Source organism: Saccopteryx leptura, chromosome 6 (genome assembly GCF_036850995.1).
Source record: "Saccopteryx leptura isolate mSacLep1 chromosome 6, mSacLep1_pri_phased_curated, whole genome shotgun sequence".
In the NCBI taxonomy this organism is placed as follows: Eukaryota; Metazoa; Chordata; class Mammalia; order Chiroptera; family Emballonuridae; genus Saccopteryx; species Saccopteryx leptura.
In genome coordinates, this window is record NC_089508.1 from 60,741,883 (window position 1) to 60,758,486 (window position 16,604).

Genomic DNA, 16,604 nt, shown 5'->3' on the forward strand with positions numbered 1-16,604 from the left:
AAATCTATGAAGGGAATGAGGGGCAGGTTTAGCTGGCTTTCCTTTTCAGTGGTCCCTGGTAGCTTTTTGTCTCCATTCTGCTGTATACTGTTGCATCTTTTCTCCTAATGTTGGGTAGAGTAGAAAGAACCTTAGCCATTTAATCCTTCAGGACATGACTTACTAGCTGCTATTGGTACAATGGAAATGATGTGATAAAGTCTTTTACTTTCTTTTCTGGAGTAAAGTTGTTTTTGACAATGTTTCAAATGTATTCCTCAAATGTATTCACTGTGTTTGTTGAGTGCCTACTGTGTATCTATCTAGCCAGTAGATAATGCTAAAATTAAAATTCTTTAGATTTATCAAGGAGTTACTGAGTTCTTGAAAAGTTTGAGAGTATTCATCAGTAAATCTATTGAGACCCTGCGTTATCATCCCCTTTTCTTTCAATGGGGGTTTGAGAGTGTTGGTAATTCCAGAGTTATTGATGTGTGAAGATTTTCTGCATCTTTCGTGTTGGGTTTGCTGTAGAAACCATCTTTGACCTTAATTCTTTTTTTCAAATTTATCATTTTATTTTCCTGCCCTTTTAAAATAATTGCCTGTTTAGTTTGTAGCTTTTTGAATAAAAAAAATTTTTTTTTCCCATTGATTTATGCAAGAGGAAGGAGGCTAGGGGGAAGGAAGGGAGGGAGGGAAGGAGAAAGGGAGGGAGGGAGGGAGGGAAGGAGGGAGGCAGGGAGGGAGGGAGGGAGGGAGAGAGAATGAAGCATTGACTTGTTCACTTTGTTGTTCCATTTAGTTGATTAGTAGTTCTGTTAACTGATTGCTTCTTGCACATGCCCTTACTGGAGTTGAACCCATGACCTTGGCACGCAGGGATGATGCTTTATCCCCTAAGCCACCCAGTTGGGACCTTGGATTTTTAATTTGTTCAAATTTACAGGAGTTTGACTTCTAAAATTTTTGTTTTGACAATAACCAACTATATTTCTCATTTTCCAATTAATTTCTGCTTTCATATTTTGCTGTAATTTTATGAACTTAAGTATCTGGTCTTTTTTTTGTGAAAGATTTACAACAATGTTTCCCGGAACACTAGCTTGATGGGTTTTGTTGTCAAATAACTCTGTAGCACATCACATACTATAATACCCTCTTAGAGATGTATGAGAATATTCTGAGAAATCTTACAATAAAAAGAATTTTTAAACTATTTTCAAACTTAACTGACCCCAGATATCTTTATACATGTAAGGCTTATTAAACCCTAAATATTTTTAGAAGTCACTTGGGGGACCATTTAAGAGCCAGTAGTTCTTATTTCTGGTTGTCAGAATCTGTTGGGATGGGGTTTAAGTATCTGGGTGTTTTTAAAGTCCCACAACTATTTCTGATGAGGAGCCAAAATTGAGAACCAACCATTCATCTAAGAACAGGGGTTGGCAAACTATGGCTCACGAGCCAAATCCAGTCCACTGCCTGTTTTTGTATAGCTCATAACCTAAGAATGCTTTCACATTGTTAAGTAGTTATTTAAAAAAATAAAAAGATATTATCAAAATAATATGCTTTTGAAAAATATATGAAATTCAGAGTTCAGTATCCATAAATAATAATTTATTGGAACATGGCCATACCCATTCAGTTACATATTGTCTGTGGCTGCTTTTGTACTTTGAGTACTTGCAACAGAGACTGTATGGCCCCACAAAGCCTAAAATACTTACCTGGCTTTTTATGGGAAATGTTTGTCAACCCCTGACGTAGAGCAGTGGATCCAAAGTATAGTCCCCTGACCACCTGGGGACTTGTCTCTCCAGTCTGCTTGTCTTACTGCCATATTACTTCTATCTTTTTAAAAGACTGTCCGTAGGTACTGAAAACTAGTATTGGTGCTATCAAAATCGCAGTTTCTTATGTTCTGTCTTTGTTGTAAGAGCCTTGTCATATTATTTGTATGTGTGGACAATCTAGAAATAATAACTTAGCTATTAGAAGTGTTTCAAAAAGTCAATATTTGGAATAATGGCTCAACTGCAATAACTAGATCAATAAGTACTTTTTTGTAGATTAGGTATTGAGTTTGTAAGGTATAAATTCAAGGAGCTCACAGCCCAGTGTGGGATAGAGAAGACAGGCACATAGAAACATATTTTCAGTTCTGCATGGTATTCTCACAGAAAATTGGAGAAACTATTTGGGGACTGTCACTTTAAGTAGGTGATGCCAAAGCTAAATTATTAAAGACTAGAAGTAGAAGGTACAGACTGATGTTCTATGAAGAGGGAAGGAGTCCCTAAAAAAGTCACAGAAGTGTGCATTTTTTTAAGTAAAAGAAGTTGTTCTATGTTTTTTCCTTTTGAAAAGTGTGATTATCTTTTAATTTAAAAAGTAGTATGTTGAAAAGTATGCTTTTTCCCCTTAATTCTGGAACCCAGTATTCTCAAATTAAGTTTCTTATATATTCTTTAGAAACTACTTATACCATTATAAGAATTTTTTTAATGGAATCATATAATACTTGACTGCACCTTATTGTGTGGTCAAGTTTTATTTTTTTCTTTCTTCCACTTAATAGTGGTCTATCTTGGAGATCTTTGGTGGGAAGATTTTGAGGAAGTGTTTTACATAGAGGAGTGATATTGTCGATTCCTTTTTTTTTTTTTAGGTAGTTCTAATACTGAAGGCCAGGTGGAAGATGGTTTTAATCAGGGAAGACTGAAAGGAGGGAAATGTGTTAGAGAATATAATGAACATTAGCAATAGAAGTGCATCTCCCATAACAGAAATAGCCTGTCTGCCTGAGAGTAGTAGGAAGAGCCTTGACCCTTTATGCCTATGGTTTGAGTCACATTAGAGGTGATACCGTTTCCCCAGAGGGTATTTGGAAATGTACAGTAGTTGTCAGAGTAACTGAGAGTTCTGCTAACATTTGATGGGGAGGGCCAGGGATGCTAAACTTACTTACATTGCTCAGAATGGTTCCGTATCATAATGCCACTATGTCTACACTGAGTATGAAGCACTGATGTATCTTAATCACTGGTGTGCTTGTTTTAAATGTAGTTGGTTGGGCTCTTCATCAACCAAAACAACTGAATTGGAATTTGTAGGGTTGTGGCCTGAGATCTTATATTTTAATAAGCTCATGAGATAATTCTTAGATCTTCTTGGAAATGAGAACCATTTCTTTATCATGTGAGCACTGATTATTTGAGCAGCTCTTCCCAATCATAGGACTTCTCTTTCTATAGCCAATCAGATACTCTTGGCTTCTCCCAAAACTCTCAGACAAGTAGCAGGATAAGGAGCTAGTGTTCAATGGTATCTATTCAACTAATGTACTCTATATGGGTATAGAACAGTTATTGACAAACTGTAGCCCGTGGGTCAAATCTGGTCTGCTCCCTGTTTTTGTAAATACAGTTGTCCTTCAGTATCCATGGGGCATTTGTTCTATGACACCCCCTTATCCCCATAACAAAATTTGCAGATGCTCAAGTTCCTTATTTAAAATGGCATAGAACAGTGCATACAGTTGGCCCTCTGCATCCATGGATTGAAAATACATAGTACTGTTTTCTATCTACAGTTGACTGAATCCACAGATGGGTAACTCATGGATAAGGAGGGCTGACTGTAATGTTGTAGAGGAATACAGCCCACTTAATTTGTTCTCCTGTTATCAGTGGCTGCTTTTGCACTACAGTGACAGAAATGAGTAGTTGTGACAGAGACCATATGACCTACAAAGCCTAGAATATTTCTTGTTTGGCTCTTTATATGTAGAAAAAGTTCACTAACTTCTGGTAGAGACTAGTAGCTCTCAGTTTGGCTGCATAATGGAATCATGTGAGCAGCTTTAACAAAATTACTAATGTTAGGATCTCACCCCAACCCCATTTGGGCCTGGGATTTAGTCTGGGTATCTAAGTTTTAAAAACTTTCCAGGTGATTCTAGCATGTAGCCAAGGCTGAATGAGAATCATTGGTATAGAGAAGGAAGAGCACATAGAGCAGTATAAACTGGTGATTTTGCTGCTTTATATATTTTACTAGTAAGGTCACAGGGTCAGAAATCTAGACAGTGGAGGTAGGAGAAAGTCCTGCTCCTTAAGTGCCATATTTAAAAGTCTCTGGATGCTAGGAACAGGACAGAAATTGTGCTTATAATTCTTCATGTGACAGAAGGCAGAGATGAAAAGACAAATCAACCAGCAGTTTACAGACTGAGGGCAGGCCATATAGCCTGCCTTTTGATAAATAGTGGGTTTATTATTAGAGGATGAATAAAATAAAAAAACCCAGGAGAATATAGAAAATTAATATAATAAAGGGAATATTATCCTAAAGACTCACAAGGAGAACAGTTCTTTGAAAATTATTTTCTATAGAAACCCAAAGAAAATTTGAGAAAACTATCTGGCAATCTCAGTAAGATACAAGAAATGGCTCTGAAAAGTAGATGCATACTTATGGTTTCCAAGCCAGATTCAGCTGTGTGAACATGTCTTATATGGTCTATATATTGTTTTTAGAAAATTTAAATGAGTTGCCAGCATTTAAAAATAAATTTCACATAAAAATTCAGATTTGTAACTTCTCTTTAAAAAAAGTCTTTCAGAAGTAAAGCTGAATTGCATGATGCCTTATTCTCTCTCTCTCTCTCTCTTTTTTTTTTAGTGAGCGAAAGAGAGAGAGAGAGAGAGAGAAGGACAGACAGGAAGAGGGAGAGAGATGAGGGTCCGTTAACTTATAGTTGTGGCACTTTAGTTGTTCATTGATTGCTTTCTCGAATGTGCCTTGCCTGGGGGGCTCCAGCTGAGCCAGTGACCCCTTGCTCAAGCCAGCGACCTTGGGCTCGAGCAAGAAACTTTGGACTCAAGCCAGCAACTGTGGGGTCATGTCTATGCTACCACACTCAAGCGGTAACCCTGCATTCAAGTTGGTGCACCCATGCTCAAGATGGATGAGCCTGTGCTCAGGATGGGGACATTGGGGTTTCAAACCTGGGTCCTCAGTGTCCCAGGCTGACGCTCTATCCACTGCACCACTGCCTGGTCAGGTTCTCCCTTTCTTTGAACAGTTCATTTTTTAAAGCCATTGGGTGAAGCCAAGCAAAGACGGCATTCATGCCAGGTGGGGGAGCTATAGTGGCACACAGCAGGCTCTTGGAGCCTGACCAGAGTGAGGTGGGAATGCAAGGGGAAGAAAACCAGTATGGGGTGTTAGAGCCCAAGTAGGTGAGAAGTATGCCCTGTTGGGGGGCTGCTGGCTTGGGGTGTCGGAGTACAAATGCTGTGAGGAGAGTGTCTGTCTAGGAAGGGCAGTTCAAAAGGCAACTGGGCCTTGGGGGAGAAATGGCTGATTCTAGGGTTGGGGCAGGGAAAGAACCAGATGAACCCAGAGTGTTTTACTTTGTGTCAGAAAGTGAAGTCATTGAGTAAATTAGGAAACCATGAGGGAATCAAGAAATGAATAAAAGTTTGATGAACAGGATATATACATAGTTTCAAATTATTGCCCTACCAAATATGCATTGACCACAAAATAGAACATCTTTATGATAAAGTTTGGCAGATAACACCTTAACTAGTGATCAACACAATCAATAATGAGATCAAAATCATGTCACCTGCTGGGATGCAATAAGAACACAGACTCACTTCTGTGATATTATTACCAAATATGTGTCTGATCTGAATCTAATCATAAGGAAACATCTGAGAAATCCAGATTTAGGAACATTGTGATACAAAATAACTGGCCTATAATCTTCTAAACTGTAAAGGTTATTTGAACCAAGGGGAAACTGGATTTTTTTCCAGATTGCAGGAGACTAAAGGAATTTGGCAGCCAAGTGCAGCACATAAAACTGAATTGGATGTTATGGGAACAAATGTCAGAATTTGGATGGAGTCTGAAGGTTAAATGGTAGAAATGTATCAGTGCTAATTTTCTGATTGATAATTGTGTTGTGGTTGACAGGGGTCCCCAAACTTTTTACACAGGGGGCCAGTTTACTGTCCCTCAGACCGTTGGAGGGTCAGACTATAAAAAAAACTATGAACAAATCCCTATGCACACTGCACATATCTTATTTTAAAGTAAAAAAACAAAACGGGAACAAATACAATATTTAAAATAAAGAACAAGTAAATTTAAACCGACAAACTGACCAGTATTTCAATGGGAACTATGGGCCTGCTTTTGGCTAATGAGATGGTCAATGTGCTCCTCTCATTGACGACCAATGAAAGAGGTGCCCCTTCTGGAAGTGCTGCGGGGGCCGGATAAATGGCCTCAGGGGGCCGCATGTGGCCCGCAGGCCGTAGTTTGGGGACCCCTGGTCTAGGAGAACCTGAAGCCATTGGGTGAACCTGGTCAGATGTAACAGGGCATCATGCTAGCAACATACTCTCAAATGGTTCTAATTTTAAAAGAGTTCTTTGTATTATTACTTGCAACTTTCCTGTAAGTTTGAGAGTTTCTCAAAATTAAAATAAAAATGTCTATGTTTATGAAAGTTTTCATGCACATATGGAGAAGTGGCCTTAGTTATTTTCCCACAACATGCATTTTCATTGTAGATTCTATTTATTTGTTTGTTTGTTTATTTATTTTTCTGAAGTCAGAAGTGGGAGGCAGAGAGACAGACTCCCGCATGCGCCCAACCGGGATCCACCCGGCAAGCCCACTAGGGGGTGATGCTCTGCCCATCTGGGGCATTGCTCCTTTGCAACCAGAGCCATTCTAGCACCTGAGGTGGAGGCCATGGAGCCATCCTCAACTCCCGGGTCAACTCTGCTCCAATGGAGCCTTGGCTGCAGGAGAGGAAGAGAGAGACAGAGAGAAAGGAGAAGGGAAAGGGTGGAAAAGCAGATGGGCACTTCTTCTGTGTGCCCTGACCAGGAATTGAACCTGAGACATCCACATACTGGGCCGACACTCTACCACTGGGCCAACTGGCCAGAGTGTAGTTTCTGTTTAATTACATTGTCACTGCTGTATAAAGAAAACAGTATAGAAGCAGTGGGCTGTTTGTTTTAAGAACCAAGATCATAGAAAATCTTCTTAAGTGAGATTTTTATTTGCTATAATTAGCAATAACTATATATGTATTATAACAGTCTTTGTTAAGCCAAATGTGAAGGTTCATAGTTTTAAAGTTGTGACTATTTTATACATACTATCTTAAAATTTAAATATTTGAATTGCAAAATAGACTATTTATTAAGAATGGAAACAGGAATTTTTCTATAAGTCATATCAATTTGTGAAGGCTTTTTTGTTTAGCTAATTGATTTGTTTAATATGATTTCAGTTAGAAATAAAATTTTTAGTCTCTTCTCATACTGGGTAAAGTTTGTCTGCTTCTAGAATAAAGATATTCTTCAACTTTTCATATCAAAATGACCATTAACCTTTAAATAAGTGAATGTATATAACAGATACTATGATATACACATATGATATAATGAAAATTAAGATACATAAAAGTAATTTTACAACTGTAGTCTGGGTCTCTAATTGCAAATGAAGTAGAGTTAACAGGAAAGGGAAGCATCAAAAAAAGTAAAATTTTCATCTTAACTTTGATGATTATAAAAAAATAAAGAGTATAAAACTTTGTCTAGTCATAGAATTTAAAGTACTATGCCTCAAGCCATCAAAGCAATATATAAAAGCATTGTATAAAAGCAAACAAAACATAATCTATGAGTAGGCCCTGGCCGGTTGGCTCAGTGGTAGAGTGTCAGCCTGGCGTGCAGAAGTCGCGGGTTCGATTCCCGGCCAGGGCACAAAGGAGAAGCGACCATCTGCTTCTCCACCCCTCCCCCTCTCCTTCCTCTCTGTCTCTCTCTTCCCCTCCCGCAACCGAGGCTCCATTGGAGCAAGGATGGCCCGGGCGCTGGGGATGGCTCCTTGGCCTCTGCCCCAGGTGCTAGAGTGGCTCTGGTCGTGGCAGAGCGACGCCCCGGAGGGGCAGAGCATCGCCCCCAGGTGGGCAGAGCGTTGCCCCTGGTGGGCGTGCCGGGTGGATCCCGGTCGGGCGCATGCGGGAGTCTGTCTGACTGTCTCTCCCCGTTTCCAGCTTCAGAAAAATACAAAAACAAACAAACAAAAAAACCCCCATAATCTATGAGTAATAGACCAAAAAAGGGAACTATTTAAACCAGAAAATATTTAATAACATGGGAAAATATAATGTAAACTGTATGCAAGATAACCTTAGTTTGTGTTTATCCATGAGGACATAGTTATATAGAAAAGAGACTAAAAGGAAAATAAGATTGGTTTCTTCTAGGGAGTGAAGTTATGGATGATTTTTGTTTTCTCTTTATATGTTTTTTATACTTAAAACATTAATATGTATGTGTACCACAGATACAGACAACAGATTAACAGTCCTCAAGGGAAAGCGGTGGGGGGGGGGGGGGCAGAGGGGATGAAATGGAAATGGAAGGAGACTGCAGGGGGCAGGGGGAGCATGATGTGGGAGGTGAGATGTTATATTGAGTGGGACACTTGAAACCATGTCAACAAAATAAAACAATTTTTTAAAGAAAAAAAATTAATATGTATGGACTTGTATAGGAGCATATCTATACAACTCCTAACCAACAAATGTTCTTTAAAAATTAAAGTGCAATATATTCTATTATGTATTTTATATAGTGTAAAATATTCTAAAATATTTTGTGATTTTTTTCATTAGAAAAATCTGTTTATTTCTAGGCTAATTGGTGGGCAGTATTGCTTATGGGAATTGCCCTGATCATGTTAATGGCTGGATTTATTAAGATATGCAGTGTTCATACTCCAAGTAGCAATCCAAAGTTGCCTCCTCCTAAACCTCTTCCAGGTAAGAAAATTTGAGCAATGTATATATATATACTGCTCACAAAAATTAGGGGATATTTTATAGCTTCATATTCATTTTGAAATATCCCCTAATTTTTGTGAGCAGTATATTTTAATAGAACTGTTCAGCAGGGAGAATTGAATTATAAAATGAATCTTTAGTAACTGATGCTATAGTACTTTCTCCTTGAATAAGATTACTGGAGGGCCTAACCGGGCTGTGGCGCAGTGGATAGAGCGTCGGACTGGGATGCGGAGGACCCAGGTTCGAGACCTCGAGGTCACCAACTTGAGCGCAGGCTCATCTGGTTTGAGCAAAGCTCACCAGCTTGGACCCAAGGTCACTGGCTCGAGCAAGGGGTTACTCGGTCTGCTGCAGCCCCACGGTCAAGGTACATATGAGAAAGCAATCAATGAACAACTAAGGTGTCACAATCAATGAACAACTAATGATTGATGCTTCTCATTTCTCTTTTCCTGTCTGTCTGTCCCTATCTGTCCCTCTCTCTGACTCTCTCTGTCACTGTAAAAAGAAAAAAGAAAAAAAAGATTACTGGATGAATTATTTAGTTGATTTTTAAGTGTTCTTTTTAATCCAGTCCAATTCAATCTAGCTAGTGGCTACCAATTTAATGCTAATCTACCAAGTTTCTAAAACCATTTAGACCTAGAAAGTTTTATTTTTATTTGGTGCTTATTTTCTTGTTTTCTTTTCATATTCTTAAATCTTTCAGTTTTGTTTTAAATGAATGGTCTTTCTACTGTAATAGCTATGCTTCTGTTTTTTTATGTTTGTGCTCATCAGATATTTTCTGGCACATAAACTCAGTTTCCCTAGGGATGATGCTTCCGAGGAAACAGTTTGTGGGAGAGTCTTAGAGTGGAGGCGTTTAGTCACCAAATGGCTGTTCCTCATCTCTGAAATGAGTAACTTCTTTACTTCTCAGGGAGACACTACACTGGGAGGAGTTAGAGTAGCTCCAGGGATTTATAGAAGAAAAGGGGAGGGAGCAACTGCTCTACATGATTTGGCCCCCATCGATTCTTCCTCACCTTCCCCAAGGTAGTTGTGGCTTCTGTGCTGCCCTCAGACTCCTGGACCAGCACTCTGTTCACTGTAGGTTTGGGGCAGACACTGTCCCAAGGCAGTGGCAGGGGAGAACCAGAGCTACAAACAGCAGTTCCCTCTTCTACCTCCCACAGACTCTCATGAAGCCTCTTGCCTCAGGCCAAATTCACTACCCAGCCAAAAGCTGATTAAAACTAGGGGTTTCTTATCATTTTCTCCATTTCCCTCAGTTATTTCTCTGCTTTAACCTATGTTGGTGCAAGGAATTAGAGGAATTTTGATTTTTATATCATTGCGTTTCATAAATGTACAATATTTAGTCTTCTGGAATTTATAACAGTTTGTTAGGGATTTCCAAGGGCCCCAAGACGCTTCAGAAGCATCACCAGTTATGGTTGCATTTCATGAAACGATTCTTTTACTTAATTTCACTTTAAGCAAATTCCATCCACCTTTAAAACTTAAAAAACAAAAACAACTACCCCCCCCCCCAGCCTCCTTTCATTGAACCCTCACAAAAGTGTTGAGCACTTTTACACGAATTACCATATCCTCCTCACAACAGACTATATGAGTTAGTTATCATCTCTGTCTAACAGACAAGGCATTTGAGTTGCAAAGAGGTTAAGTCATTTGCTCAAAGACATCTGGTCATTTCTTTGTCATGGATCTTATTTTCAGATCATGTTAGTCTAATTAAAGTTGTGGCTGTTGAGCACTTTAGATGTGGCTAGTCTCAGTTGAGATGTGTTGTAATTATAAAATACATAACAGGTTTTGAAGACTTTGTATACAAAAAGAATAAAATATTTCATTATTTGATCAATCACTTCTTGAGATGATAATATTTTGCCTATATTGGATTAAAGTGAAATAAAAATATTAAAATTATTTATTTGGGTGTTCTTGGTATTTTTCATTATTGATACTGAAAATTTTAAGTAATATACATGACTTACATTTCTATTAGATAGTACCAATATAGAGCCTTTCTTATTGAAATGACAGCTTTGTTTTTATTTTATTTCTATATTTTCAAGATCTCATTTATTGATTTGAGAGAGAGAGAGAGAGAGAGAGAGAGAGAAGGGGGTGGGGGCAGAGTGGAAAGCAATGACTGCTTGTATGTGCCTTGAACGGGCCACCTGGGGTTTTGAACTGGCGACCTCAGGATTCCAGGTCTACACTTTATCCACTGTGCCACCACAGGTCAGGCTGGTAGCTTTGCTTTTAGAGATTATAAAGCTCATGGTAAGTCTGTTTTACTTTTGTTTGTGACTCACAGGCACTTTAAAGAGGAGGAGACCTCCACAGCCCATTCAACAACCCCAGCGTCAGAGGCCTCGGGAGAGTTATCAAATGGGACACATGAGACGTTAACTGCAGCTTTTGCCTTGGTTCTTCCTAGTGCCTACAGTGGGAAAACTTCACTCCAAAGAGACACCTATTAAATCATCCCCAAACTAACCCCTCACAAATAACAGTCGAAGAAAAAAATGGCAAGAGATCATGTCCTCAGACCAGGTGGAATTACTTAAATGTTAAAGCCTGAAAATTCCAATTTGGGGGTGGGGGGTGGTGGAAAAAGAACCCAATTTTCTTATGGACAGATATTTTTAACCTAATGGCACAAAGTCTTAGAATATTATTATGTGCCCTGTGTTCCCTGTTCTTCGTTGCTGCATTTTCTTCACTTGCAGTCAAACTTGGCTCTCTATAAACTTTTATCACAAATTGAAAAATATATTTTTTTCAACTGCCAATCAAGGCTAGGAGGCTCGACCACCTCAACATTGGAGACATCACTTGCCAATGTACATACCTTGTTATATGCAGACATGTATTTCTTATGTACACTGTACTTCTGTGTGCAATTGTAAACAAATTGCAATATGGATGTTTCTTTGTATTATAAAATTTTTCCTCTCTTAATGAAAAATTACTGTTTAATTGACATACTCAGGATAACAGAGAATGGTGGTATTCAGTGGTCCAGGATTCTGTAATGCTTTACAAAGGCAGTTTTGAAATGAGAATCAATTTACCGTTTTCTTATGATGGAGTTGGTTCTGATGCTCATTTTGTCTTTATCAAATGGCTGCTAAGAGCACATGAGTGACTACGCTGAAGAACACAGTGTTGTGCAGACTGGACATATGCAGCATACTACTTCAGAGTTAGTTCTTTATGTACGTGTCTCATTTCTGTTACTTATTTTAAATTCAATTCCATTTTTGAATTGATAGGTGACATTTTATTCTTTGGTAGAAATTATGTCAGTGAAATGATTCATTTTATTTGTAACCTCTTATTTGTGTTTTCCATATATCTAAAGTATGCTAATTATGTTTTTTGTTTTTGTCTGATATGAAAAAGGAAAGTTGTGTCTTTATATTATCAAAATATTTGAACAGTTTTTTTCTTAGTATATCATCACTGATCATTGGTAACCACTAAAGAAGAGTGATTTGCTCAACTAGTAAATTGTAGATAGGCCTTCTGACATTTTTTTCCCTAAAAATAAGATATTTTAACAACAATGGAGGTGAACAGCACAATGTCCCATTCCAAAATTTATTTTTTAAACAGATGTAAATAATTGGCTTTTTAAAGAGAGAAAGCAAAAGCATTTAATGTATTTACAGGCTTATTGCTATGCAGGAATGGAAGGGGGCATTACAAGAATATTTTAAGCTTGTGACATATTTATTGCTTCTGTTTTCCAACTACATCATTTAAAGTAGACATAAATAGCTATGATTTTCCTGGCTTCACATAGGAAGCAAATTTAGGGAAAGTTGGAAAAAATTTGTGTTTTGGCTTTTTTTTTTCCTTTTTTTTCTTAAGAGTATAAGGTTTACACAATCATTCTCATAATGTGACGCAAGCCAGCAAGGCCAAAAATGCTAGAGAAAATAATGGGATCTCTTCCTTGTAAACTTGTACAGTATGTGGTGACTTTTTTCAAAATACAGCTTTTTGTACATGATTTAGAGACAAATTTTGTACATGAAACCCCAGATAGACTATAAATAATTCTAAACAAACAAGTAGATAGATATGTATGTAATTGCTTTTAAATCATTTAAATGCCTTTGTTTTTGGACTGTGCAAAGGTTGGAAGTGGGTTTGCATTTCTAAAATGGTGACTTTTATTCTGCAAGAGTTCTTAGTAACTTCTTGAGTGCGGTAGACTTTGGAACATGTACATTTTTTGCTTGTAATGTTATCCTGTGGTAAGGTTTTGGCAGGTACACACTGCCCTATTTTATTTTGAGTCTAAGTTAAATGTTTTCTGAAAAGAGATATGTGCACTGAACTTTCCACTGCAAATCAAGATGTGGTAAACGAAAGGATCAAGACAAATGAGATCTAATACTACTGTCAGTTTAATGTCCACTGTGTTTTATACAGTATCTTTTTGTTCACTTTGGAAATTTTTACTAAAAATTGCAAAAAATAAAGTATTGTGCAAAGATGTAAGGTTTTTTGAAACTTGAAATGCATTAATAAATAGACTTGATGAAATCAATTGGAAGGTTCCATTGTCTTTGAACTCAGAACTACCAAAAGAAGCTTTCCACAAGGCAACTTTTCCTTACTAAATGAAAGAGATCATTAAGTAAAAGGATGGTTATCTCTTTCCATACAAGTTCAGATGTCTTTATTTTTAGTTAGAAGTCCATGTAAAAAGAATTATGATTAGATATCTCTGTTATCCACACATTGAACATTTCAAAAACACTTAGCTAATCTCTACTGCTTTACATTATTTCCAATTACTATTCAATGTGTTTAAAAGTCTCTTGGCGAAAGAGCTGACATTTGGAAACTGGTCTTATTGACAGTAAGTCCTCACTTAACGTGATCCATAGGTTCTTTGACTTTAAGCAAAATGATGTATAATGAAACATTTTACCATAGGCTAAATGATGTAACTGAGAGGTAAGTTCTACAACATCTCATCAGTTATAGGAAATGCTGAACAAAACAATGTTATTCGAGGACCTACTATATATACATTTTGCAAAGTTTTGAATGCTAAGTATCTCATTTATTTTTAAAGTCTAATAAGTATATTTAAAAATTATGAGCTTCATTTTCCTGCACTGTCGGGTTCATAGCAAATAAGGAGAAACTTGGCATTTTAGTCTTACCTAGAAAAAGAATTACAAACTCAGAATGGTACCCTGCACAGAATAATCTGCCCCCAATTCTTTTTCTTTTTTTAAAAAAATTGAAGCCAACTATAAGTAGTATTTATTAAATGAATAAATATGTCAAACTTTTTAATTAAGTTAGAAACATTAAAATGTATATTATGTTTAATTTTGTTTATTCATGAAACTAACAATATTGATTAATTCAGGTGATTGCAAATTTGTTATTTTTACTTAAAATTGAATACTTAGATTTTGTGTAGAATTTTTTTCAGTTTTCTAAATTCATATAACAATTCAAAGAACGTTAGCAGTAAAATAAATTATTATAGTTTCTGGACTTGGTGATCCTGAGTATCAGGCAGTATCAGCTTGCAGAAAGACTTCTTTAAGAGAAAGACAAATATATCTGATCAGTGTTGTTTCTGAGGTGTCTTCAGCACTTTAATCTTGAGTATTTTATTTTTGTCATATTCACAGATTAGTGAAAACTGAAGATACCTCCTAGTTGAGCAAACTACTCGTCTTAAGTCCTTGCATCTGTTCCTATGTTTTGTATGTTTTAAGACCTAATGATTATTATTTCTTCAAAGATAGGATTAGTGTCCTTGACAGCTGTGCAGTTGTGGGTGCTTGTGCTTGAGAAGGCTTTTAATTTCTTAAGTATTTCTAATCGAAAGTGTAAGAGAGTCACTGTAGTAAATGTATTTCAAAACCAGACAGTCCATCTTTGGGGGTTGTTGGGCCAGGGTCCGCCACCATCATGGCCATGCACATGAAGGTTCACATTGAATTTGGGCAGATGGTAAAGAAACGGTGGAGCCAAAAACTGGTGGGCCATTCCTTTATTCTAGCCTTGCAACCAGCTGGCAAGTAGACATGCAACAGGAAAACACTTCCCTTTCCATTCAGGGCTCCCAAAGCCCTGACTCATCTGGTTTTTCCTAGAATCAAAGGTCCCCAACAAGTCTCAGTGGAGCCCACAAAAGCCGCTTGCCCCTCACCTCAGGTTCTCCATCTGCACATCTTCTCCCTTCTCCTCTCTGCACAAATTGGATTCTCCTTCAGCACCCTGCCATCTTGGCTCCTTCTTCCTTTTTCTTAAAATGGCTTCTCTCTCCTTCCTTTCCATCTTGGCTTCTTCTCCTTTAGCACTCTGCCTTCTTTCTGCCCTCACTCTGCAAAAACATGGCTTCTTACTTCCTCCTTTTCTTTTTGGCCCCAAACCCCTCCTCCAGCAACATTAGCCATGACAATGGCCCTTCCCAAGCAGGAAGGTAATTAGCAATTTCACCTGGGTAGCGCCATTCATGTGGGCACCACCATTTTTAATAATAAAAGTGAGCAAACTCAGAAAACACAAGTTTTACAAACTCATTTGCCCAACAGGGGTATAAGAGGAAATGTTCATTATCCAGATTTAAGAGTATCCCAAAACTAGAGAGCAGATGGGTATAGTTTTAATCAGCTACTAGGGACAATTCATCTATAAAGTCACTAAAATTGTAAGAAATTATAGTTTCCTGTAAAGCAATTTTGACCTCTTTTTTTTTTAAAGTTATTTTATTTTTTTACAGAGACAGAGAGAGAGTCAGAGTGAGGGATAGACAGGGACAGACAGACAGGAACGGAGAGATGAGAAGCATCAATCATTAGTTTTTTGTTGCACATTGCGACACCTTAGTTGTTCATTGATTGCTTTCTCATATGTGCCTTGATCACGGGCCTTCAGCAGACCGAGTAACCCCTTGCTTGAGCCAGTGACCTTGGGTCCAAGCTGGTGAGCTTTTGCTCAAATCAGATGAGCCCGCGCTCAAGCTGGCGACCTCGGGGTCTCGAACCTGGGTCCTCAGCATCCCAGTCCGGCGCTATATCCACTGTGCCACCGCCTGGTCAGGCCAATTTTGACTTTAAGTAATTAAACAGATGATCATTTTGCCCCACAGAGCTCAGCTTCAGTTTTAGCATTTCTGGTTTTATGTTTTAGATTAAAAACAACTTCCATTTGAATCTCTTTTCCCATTTAATACCAGTTTGGTTTTGCCATTATTGTTTCTGTATCAATCCTTTGCATTATCAGGATATAAATGAGTCCTTGTGTTCTATATTGCTATATTGTTTGTGTGTCTTAGATATATACATGTATGCACTATTTTCAGTAGAAATTTATATAGTTTATAATTGATAAACTCTAGTGTGTCTGTTCTCTCCTATAAAAAGCAACAAGATGACAGTTAAAAATGTAGGATTGAGCAAAATGTGTATTAGCCCTTGCTGTTTCTTAAAAAATCTCCACTAAAATCACAGTGATTGGGGATAGAAAAGAGCATATCCAACAAGAACAAGGCATATTAGAGGAAAGATAAGAACAAAATGTTGAAACTAGAAGCCAAATAGAAGGCTTGGCAGACAGACCCAGGGATTCCAAATTCTAAACCAGCTATGGACACTGTTAAGATTTTGGAATATAGCCTGACCAGGCGGTGGCGCAGTGGATAGAATGTCGGACTGGGTTGTGGAAGACC

The 16,604-nt window shown here is 37.8% G+C and overlaps 1 protein-coding gene across 1 annotated transcript in view; it reads left to right on the plus strand.

Annotated features, from left to right (window-relative positions):
• The window catches only part of ADAM10 (ADAM metallopeptidase domain 10), a 146,140-nt gene extending 132,693 nt beyond the window's left edge, over positions 1-13,447 (plus strand). The window contains exons 15-16 of the mRNA XM_066341394.1: positions 8,725-8,851; positions 11,205-13,447. Coding sequence (XP_066197491.1) covers positions 8,725-8,851; positions 11,205-11,299 — 222 coding nt within the window. The 3' untranslated portion in view covers positions 11,300-13,447. The remainder of the gene's footprint in view (positions 1-8,724; positions 8,852-11,204) is intronic.
• The last annotated feature ends 3,157 nt before the right edge of the window (positions 13,448-16,604 follow it).